The sequence below is a fragment of the Sitodiplosis mosellana genome, unplaced genomic scaffold (assembly GCF_009176505.1).
Source record: "Sitodiplosis mosellana isolate CC-2019 unplaced genomic scaffold, AAFC_SMos_1.0 Smas_scaffold_6167, whole genome shotgun sequence".
NCBI lineage: Eukaryota > Metazoa > Arthropoda > Insecta > Diptera > Cecidomyiidae > Sitodiplosis > Sitodiplosis mosellana.
The window spans coordinates 1,708,483-1,718,153 of record NW_022601408.1 but is presented as its reverse complement, the minus strand read 5'-3'; the positions used below and the strand labels follow the sequence as shown (position 1 = coordinate 1,718,153).

The 9,671-nt window shown below is 37.0% G+C and overlaps 2 protein-coding genes and 1 non-coding gene across 5 annotated transcripts; 2 read left to right on the top strand and 1 right to left on the bottom strand.

Moving 5' to 3' along the window:
* Window positions 1–2,980: 2,980 nt before the first annotated feature.
* LOC129575800 (mediator of RNA polymerase II transcription subunit 12) lies at window positions 2,981–7,412 on the top strand. Of its 3 annotated transcripts, none has more exons than XM_055459875.1 (5): window positions 2,981–4,383; window positions 4,749–5,135; window positions 5,230–5,421; window positions 5,487–6,644; window positions 6,713–7,412. In XM_055459875.1, the coding sequence occupies exons 2-5, from the start codon at window positions 4,758–4,760 to the stop codon at window positions 6,965–6,967; spliced, it is 1,983 nt and encodes a 660-aa protein (XP_055315850.1). In that variant the 5' UTR covers window positions 2,981–4,383; window positions 4,749–4,757; the 3' UTR covers window positions 6,968–7,412. The 3 variants fall into 3 exon arrangements, with proteins under 3 accessions (XP_055315850.1, XP_055315849.1, XP_055315848.1); XM_055459874.1 differs by having other exon boundaries at window positions 2,981–4,540; XM_055459873.1 differs by having other exon boundaries at window positions 2,981–4,611.
* On the top strand, window positions 4,266–4,430 carry LOC129575814 (U1 spliceosomal RNA). The gene has a single exon (XR_008688834.1). It is a non-coding gene; the product is annotated as a U1 spliceosomal RNA (small nuclear RNA).
* LOC129575801 (methionine aminopeptidase 1) lies at window positions 7,187–9,670 on the bottom strand. Its single transcript, XM_055459876.1, has 8 exons — window positions 9,540–9,670; window positions 9,217–9,382; window positions 8,670–9,115; window positions 8,350–8,580; window positions 8,213–8,276; window positions 7,974–8,039; window positions 7,857–7,906; window positions 7,187–7,777 (listed from the first exon to the last, which is right to left on the bottom strand). Exons 2-8 carry the CDS (start codon window positions 9,374–9,376, stop codon window positions 7,661–7,663), a joined length of 1,134 nt encoding a protein of 377 aa, XP_055315851.1. The 5' UTR covers window positions 9,377–9,382; window positions 9,540–9,670; the 3' UTR covers window positions 7,187–7,660.
* Between the last annotated feature and the right edge of the window lies 1 nt (window position 9,671).

The window sequence follows — 9,671 nt, the reverse complement described above, 5'->3', positions numbered from 1 at the left end:
CTAGTGAAAATTGCCCCATATAGAAAAAGAGAATGAAAAATAAAGCACATAACAAGAATATCGTGACAAAAACCCAACGAGAACACTGAAATGGCGAAATCCAGTTTATGAAATCTCGGAAATTGAAATGCGAATAAATAAATCTATGCCAACGATATGCAACTTGAATATATAATTGAAACGCGCGCACCCAGTGATTTGTATTTTAACTTTTATTTTAATTTTTTATTGTATTTTTTTTGTTTGAATGGAACTGTGTAGCGGTAGCAGTAACAGCAGTGAAACCTTTAATTCACAGAATATCATTAAATGGTCAATTGCTACCGTTTTCTCTTTTACTTTAAAAATGACCATTTTCGTATGTTTGCTACATGAATAATTTAATCGAATTTCACGTGCATTTTGTGTTTTTTTTTTTTAATTCATATAAATAAATTCAACGCATTAACAATTAGAAATTTCATTGAAACGGACGTGACAGAATCACTCGACTTCAAGGAAATGAACAACAGCGGGAAAAAAAAACACAACACATTTTGCTCGATTTTGTAAAAATAGCACGTTTTACGCAAAATGTGGGTGTGTGTGTGATTTTTGTTCAGCCTAAAAATTTAATATATCAAACGATTTCTCTAGATCTCGATCGTCGCATGAAAATTTGTTGAACAACTGAAATTCATCACCTGTCACTGAAATTCATCCGTTTTTTCTTCTCTCACACACACACACACACATGCGCCGTACAATTTATGCCGACGCATAAAAACCGTTTCAATTACTTCATACAAATGGGTGAATCAGACGTAATTGATTTGAAATTAAATGAAAACAATGCTGCAAATTAAATACACGTAGAAAAATGATAATTGATTCGAATCAATGCAATAAGAAATGGAACATTTTTCATACTTTTACAACAACGAGAAAAATTCATTCATCGAGATGATCATACACATACATACACACGCTCGCGCATTCGTTCAGACGGATAATTAATTTCCCTGCTGAATAAAAGGAACTCATTGTTCATTCGATTTCTTCTGACAAAACGAAAATCAGTCGATTAGAACTTGAATTTGGTTTCGTTGAAAACAAAAAAAAAAGAAAGAAATAATTTGAACATAAAAATGAAATGATGCTACGTGAATTTAATTGTGCTGTTGTTCAGAGGCACTGAATCGTCAGGCCGTGTGTGCCCGCTTACCCGATCACGTTGCGTGCAATTGTCTAATTATGTTAACAATTCTGAGCGATAGTCGTTTTTATAGAAAACCGTTTTATGTAGGTAAACAGGTAAAGTATGATAAAAAAGAAGATGCAGCAACAGCAGCAATAACATCCATTGAACAATACACAACGCAAAATTTCAATAGATCGAATGGCATCTCAAATGGTTTGTTACGGCATTCTCTTTATCTCTATGTATCTCTCTCACTTTAAATGGGCATTCGATTACATTTCTCGACGATATTTCTTTTTATTTTCGCAGTAAATTACTCAATTTAATGCGATTGAGGGGTATACTTGCTGTGATTGAAATGAAAACGCACGTTTCCGCTGGTTTACTTCATGTTCGAAGTGCAAAAAAAAGATTAGACAAACGTTTAGAACTGTGACTATCTTTGCGCTCTTTCAGTTCAGCACAATTTTCATCTCAACCAACGCGAATGATGGAAAGATGATGAATTTACGAATCTCGTGATATTCAGTGAGAGAGAGAGAGAGAGAGAGAGAGAGAGAGATCAAAAAAACATACAAAAATATTCATTGAGTTGGAAAGGAAAAATTTTTCTCTTTAACTCTGATTTAAATTTCACTTTCAGTAAAATGGCCAAAATATTTTTGTTGTGTTTTCGTGTATCGAATTTTCTTTTTGCTGACCAACAGACAAAAAATATGCATTTTTCCACCGCAACAAGTGTCTTTACGGAAAAAAACGCATTATTTTTATATACGATCACGAGCAGAAGCAGAAAAAAGAACGTCATCAACTGTTGAATGGTCAAATGAAAAACCTCCCAGTCATCATTATTATGAACCATGCAAAAAAAGCGAGCGTTTTATTAGCGGAACATGAAATAAAATGTTGACATTTCATTCATTTCACTCCACTTGAGGCACTTGCTGTTTTTCAAGTACAATGGTAGAGAGAGAGAGAGAGAGAGAGAGAGAGAGAGAGAGAGAGAGAGAGAGAGAGAGAGAGAGAGAGAAAAAGAAACATTCATTCAAATGTTCGCAAGTCAATTTGAATTTTCTTTCTGCGGTTGCTGCTCCGCAGATTGTTAGTTGTAAAAAAAAGAAGCGGGAGAGAGAGAGAGAGAAAAGAAGAGCATAAACATGTAATCACGATTCGACAGCAGACTAATATCGATCATATCGAATGCTAGGGTCTCTTTTATAACCTACATGTTTATTCATCTTGAAAGCTTATCTTAACCAATACCGCTACACCAATGGATGTTAAACGGCCCAGAGCTTTCAAATTCTCTTGCTGAATGAAACGAGAGTGTGTGTAAGACAGAGAGAGGGAGAGAGAGAAAGAAATAAAAGAAACGAATATCGAATGCGCACAAGAAGCGGCTAATTGAATGCACAGCAAATTCCGTTTCGTCTATATTAAATGAAAATTAAAGAAACGCACAAACAAACACTAGAGTAGAGAGAAGCAGTAGCAGAAGAGGCAAAAATTGAAAATTAAAATGAATCATTAAATCAGAAATTGTTTGAATCATATTTTTAAAAAGCGAAATCAGGGTACCTTCGAAATTGGGAAAATGGTTGATCTATAAATTTTTTTTTTTTCAAGTGTTTGGACAGCAATAGAGAAAGAAAGAGCTAGATAAGTTGACATTAAGATGCGATATTTGGCCCGTTCAGACTTTGGTGGTCTTTTCACTTTTTTTTCCTCTCTTCTGTCGGACACATAAATGCACGCCTGCACACATCATAATACCAAATCATACGGTTGGCAGTAAAACGCAGTAAGTGATGGGAAGAGAAAATGGAACTGCATCTTATTTCCCATCGGCAAAATGTTTATCGCCTGTTTTCTCGGTTCATCAAAAAATACCTGAAGCGAAAAATGCCGCAAATTTTTTTTTTGTATGCTGGGAAATTCTGTGCGTAGTTATGTTCTGACAGATAATTGCAACCAATTCACACTCGCCATCTTTCAAGCGAACGAACGAATGCATCAGAATTGTTGAAACAGTTAGTCGCTTCTTAATGGTTTCTCCATCGTTTGGGCGGTCATAAAATAAAACATGAAACCGAGGTGCTAATACATTCACATTTGCATATTCATCGCCTTGCGGCTGCATCGACTACAACACCGTCGATTACCTAATGGAGTTTACCGTTTTGCACGCAAAATAAAACGTATCCAATCTAATGACACTCATAGACAAGTTCATAGTTTTGCAATGCTAACATTGACTTTGATAACAGAATGGTGACACGTATGCTGTGCAAGGAAATCATTAAGCATGCCAATTAAGACAAGAAAAAAGAATGCCGTTCAAAGAAGAGTCACTTTTTTTCTGATTTGGTTCGTGTTAGTGAATAAATAATGCGTAAGCGGTTTGCATGCCAAGCGAAAATGAAAACATCAAATCCAATTCCATACATTGTTTCACTGCGATTGCTTCATGCACCATTTAAGATTCGTTTTAAGAGACCAAACCCGAAGCATTTTCATATATGTAAACATATCCCAGCCAAAATAATGAAATCCGTTAGCCATTTTCTTTCAATTTCAAGAAAGTCGAATCGAAATGATGCGTGTCTGTAGAATGCGAATCAAAAACCGCCTTACAAATTCGATACAACATTAATTTACTTGTATGCATGAATCAAATAACAGTGTTCCAATATGCAGTAGAAGATAATAATGTAATAAAATAATCAAATAGTAAAATAGCAGAACATAATGAGAACCGCAACGAAAAAAAAGATACGTTCGTTAATATTTGCTATTCGTCTGTGTCATATTATCCACTCAAATGCTACGGCCGAGCGTGTATTTGTACACTGCAATGAGGAGAATGTACTATGAAAATAGAATAGAAAGAAAGCACGCACGCACGCACTAGTGAGATACGTACACAGAGAGCAGAACAGGCACAGCTCACTGAAACAGCAATAGCAATAGCAGCAGCAGTAGTTTGTATGTAGAAAAAGATTTTTTTCTTTCATGACTGCTTATAGTTCGCCAGCGCAACGTATGCGCGTAGTCGTTAAATGCTCGGTCGAGACGATGCCTACTCATACTTACCTGGCGTAGAGGTTATTCGTGATCATTAAGGCGAATCCTCCGGAATGAGTCTCTTTCATTGCACTATCGAAAGAGATGAACTCTGCGATTACGGCTTACGTTCGTAACTCGTGCGTAATATTTTTGGTAGCCGGGATTAGCGTTCGCGCTATCCCGAACTTATTCTGACACCATTTAAAAAAAAAAAAAACAAATCCAAACAGAAACTCTGCCGTTATTGAGTTTTCGGCTAACTTGTGCATACCATTGTAGTAGCCGTGATTAAGCGTGAACACAAGCCCGATTTATCGCTTCCACAATAATGAAAACAACAACAACAACAAAAATCCAATGACATCGTAATCTCGATTAATTTTGCAAATAATTTACATCACTTTTTTCTATTTTGCAGTTCAATAAAAATGATTTTTTTGTTTAATTTTGCAAACAATTCATTTCCAGTCTAATTCAATGCACTTTCCATTGACATTTTCAGTTAGTTTTAATGGTAGCGATAGGCGCTTCATCGATAATGGTTAGTGATTCAGTGACGAAGACCCCGCTTGTCTTTTCCAAATGGCCACCTTATCAGAACGGTGCTAATAAATCACCATCGTTGCGAAACCAAATTTTCCAACACTTGCGGTCAGCCGGACGAATTCCACCAAATATGCTTGTGAAACGATACCCATCGGCAATGCCAGCATTTATGATGCGACCCATGAAATATCCACAATTGAAAAAGGTGCCAATTGCAGCGCCATCGTATTATAGACCAACTATTTCAACACCACCTCGGTATCGATTCCAAAGTTCACCAGGTGCACCAAATTCGGGCGAATACATCTTCGAAAATCCATTCAATAACCTTGTCCATCAACCGGTTCGTAGAATTTTTCTTTGATTTTTTACGAGAAACCCCATTTCTTTTTAAAAAAAAAATATTTTTCTTCATTCGCATCATTTTATCTTTTTAGAATAAGCAAAAGGTTAGTTTGACCGATGATACGAAATATACTCCAATACATACTGTGCCGGCGCCAAATTTGAACAAAAATCTAGCTTATTCCACACAACCCGAGTTTACACACATTCATGAGCCAGTCGATAATCAAATTTTCGAACAAAAACATCCACAATTCAATCAGATTACATTTAGACCGTTGACCGTGAGTTGAGAAACACAGACAATTAAATTCAATTTCTAAATATTCTTCTTTGTTATGTCACATAGGTGCCGCAATATCAAGTGACCGAACAAATAAGCGATCACACAATTCGAGTGGATCCATTTACCGGCAAACCCAAATTCTATGGACTCGATCCAGCTCAATCGATTCCAACGTACAAAATCACACCGACATTCGATTCGTTCAACCAAGCAAACAGTGTTGCCTCTCGTCCTTTGCCAATTGAAATCAGTTTCATTCCACAGCAACAGCCGCAGCCACAGACACAGCCACAGCCACAGCCACAGCCACAACCACAACCACAAGCACAATCTAGCTCAGCTCCAGTTGCAGCCCCATTAATTCAATTGGCCAATCAAATACCACAACAACAATTGCCCGATACATATGCGCTACCAATTGGAAGTCAACCACAGTTACAACAACACTTATTGCAACAACAAACGATGCTCCAAAGTATGCCAGTGTCGGTGTACAATCCAACATATTTGGTTACCCAATCGAATAATTTACTCAAACAGCATCGAGAGCAATTGTTCAAACCAGCACCGTCCTACTTAGACTCATTGAATCAAGCACCGGTCGATTTGACTTCAGGCACCGCGCAATCATTGCTACAGGATGTTAACTCGGTAGCGAGTGTTGGCCAATTGATATCCTCAGCACAGAGTCAGCATAAGGAAGCACAACATCCCCAATCACAGTCGCATTCAAATGCGATCCCATTGCGAACAGACTTCACAGCATCACTGCCACAAACTGACAATTCACCCACCTTCCAACGCTATGTTGCCGAACGACCAACCAGCAGTGGCATCGTCGTACACCACCAGCCGGTGCTCACTGAATCCGAATTGAACAGCTTGCTGAACATTGGCCAACACGATGCAGATGAACAAAATCGATTTGTTGCGTCGACATTTTATCAACAACAACAACAACAACAACAACAACAACAACAACAACCACAGCCACAGCCACAACCAGATCCACAAATTGAAATCGAAAATCGGCAACGACAGCAATTCAACGATTTAACAATCGCTAAAGCTAATGAAGAACTCCAAGAGAGTATCAGTTCGGCAGAGGTAACAAATGGTCGCAAAAAGACAGCACATCAACAGCATCAGGAAAAACTTGCCGAACAATTTTCGGGCAAAACGGCGCTCCGAATTTATGTTCCAGATGAAGACTATCAAAAGGTATAGCTTGAAAATTTAAAAATGATTATTTGTTTTTTTCTTCAATTTTAACTCAATCCAATCAACAGAAAAACGAAGTCAGAAGATCGGACTTGTACCGGCCGGAAGCTAAAGCAAAAACCGATTTTATACCATCAAGACGCATAGAAGACTATCGCGGGAATGACAGCCAATATTTGCAAGAAGTTGAACCAGAAGACACAACGACCGATGCCAGTGAAGACTATCTTTCGCATGACACGGAATCAGTTGATCGATTGGCATTAGATGGTGAAACTAGAGAGCCAATCAATAGCAGCACAATCGATACATACAACTATTAGACGATAAAATAATCGAATACAATTGATTTTAAATTGCAGATGTTTGAGAAGAGACATTTTTTTTTGTTATCTCGCAAGTGCTTTCCAACTTATTACTAACTTATTCAAATGTGCTGTAGCCGATGTCACACAAAACGGTTAACAATGCTTTTTGCAACAAGCTTCATCAATAAAATCATCGATTCGAAAGGATATAGAAATCAATAAGAAATGCCTGAATTTGCAATGGATTTTAATTCGATTGTAAATTTATTCATGCAAAAAAAAAAAATTGAACAAAATCGTCAGTCATTCGATCGGCAACGAGATGGAATTGTTCGTAGCTAAAAATGAAATCCAAAATCCAAATACATTTATGTATATATAAAATTATTCTGCTCATGTATTTTTTTATATTAGATTTTTAAAATTAAAAAGAAAACGAATCGTGCGTTAGTGAAATGAATTTCATGAAATTTTTAATTTCAATTCTAAACAGAAAGAAAAAAATCTTTTTTCAAAATTACAGGAAAGAATCTGCTATTCAATATATTCAATATTGATCTTGATCAAAAGAAAATGCATTACATTCGCTCGGCCATTAAACTGAATTGAGAGTAGAGAAAAGCAAATGGGTATTTGCAAAACTCAAAAGTGGTAAATGAAAAATTGTTTGTTTGATTTTGGTTACGAAAAAAAAAACTTTTAACGTTATTATAATTTATCCATGAACCAAGGGTTGCCGTCGTTAGTCAGACGTTTAGTTAGGATTTCACAGCCAGTCTCTGTAACCAAAAGTGTTTGTTCGAATTGGGCAGAAAATAGACCGTCCTAGAAAAATGGGTAAAAAACGATTATTATGGATTTTTGGGGAAAAGATTGAAAATTTATTGTTGAATTGAAGCCCAACCTGTGTGACCGCCGTCCAATTATCCGGCCATTGACGGTCGCGCCATGTACCTGTACAAAAACAACATACCATTCAATAGCCTGCTAAGAGTTGAATATTCGGAGTATCAACACATACCTTCCGATATCATTGGCTCAATGGTGAACACATTTCCAGCTTTCATTACACCGACCGCATTGTTTTCTATGATAAAATTCGATGAAATTGGTTTCAATGAGAAAATTGATATAAAAACACTTTTTCTTGGTAAATTTCAATAGAATTAGTTTGAAGAACATATTCTTTTTTTTTTTGCTGGTGCCAAAAGCGAATGATATATGTCTGTCAAAGTATAAACGACTGCATTTGGAACTCACTAGCATAATGTGGAACATTCGGTGCTGTGTGGAATAGTCGATGGATTCCATGGCCACAGTAGCTCTTCAGAAAAGAAAGGTAAAAAAACGATCATTATGGATTTTCAGAGAAAAGTTCCGAACATCTTTTGAATTACCTTGACCACACTGTAACCATGCGTTTGCACATGCTTCTGGATGACATTGCCAATTTCGCGGTATCGTTCACCTGGTTTAACGATAGCAATGGCTTTTTGCAATGCTTCATACGTAACTTTCACTAAATTCTTGTGCTTCTCCGCTACATTGCCAACGAAGAACGTTTCATTCAAATCACCATGGAAATCCCGATGATAAACCGTCACATCGACATTACAAATGTCCCCATCCTGAAATTCAATTTAAATGTGAATTAATTTAGGTTCGAAAACTCAAATTTAAATTTTTCATACAAAATAGAGTTGATCAAATAAAATACCTCCAATGGTCTGCCATCCGGAATACCGTGACAAATAACCTCATTGACCGATGTACAACATGATTTCGGGAAGTTGTAATAGTTTAATGGCGATGGATAGCAATCACGTTCAATGCATGCTTCGTGTACAATGCGATCAATTTCATCGGTGGTGACGCCAACTTCGATAGCCTTGGCTGCCTCATCAAGCACTTCACGGCCCAATCGACATGAAACGCGCATCGATTCAATCTCTTCATCGTCCAACACTTTAATTGATGTATTGCCACGGAATGATTCTTCGCTCAGCGATCGACCATTCGGATGGTCAGCATAATCGGGGCGACCGATACTCTCAGGCACTTTGCGCATTGGCGTTTGTGGATACGGTCTCAATTTACCGGTAAACGAATAGTAAGGCCATGGTCGATATTCATCATCCTTTGCATCACCTCCGCCCGGTCCCTCTGTTCAATCACAATACAATAAAACAAAACAAAACAAAACAAAACATTGCATCAACCCAAAACATCGCAAGCACTAACATAATTTGATAGTTACAACTCACTCGCCAGCATGTGAATAATTTTGTGTGTTTTCCAATAGGATTTGAAACAATCTTGGCCACAAAAATACGATCCCTGTATTCCGATTTTCAGGCATGTTGGACATTGCATGTGCGCTCTTTTGGCGCATTCCGGCGTAGTACATGAGAATTCCGATGACATGTTCCCCTGGAAATTACCAAATATCACTCAATATTGATTAGTTTCACATAAAATCTTTTACATTTAAAACTTATTTCCAATATTTCGATTGACCATGCATTTGTAATTAATTGTAAATTTTCGGGAGAAAAAAGAAAAACAAAAGAAGAATCAGAAGAATTACCTTTTATACAAAAGTCTTTGAAGGATGAGGTTATGGTACATTTCAAATGTGATTGAAAGTGACAGGTAAAACATGATTTTGTAAACGACAGATGGAGCCAAGTGACAAGTACTTCATTTGAATGGTCAACGT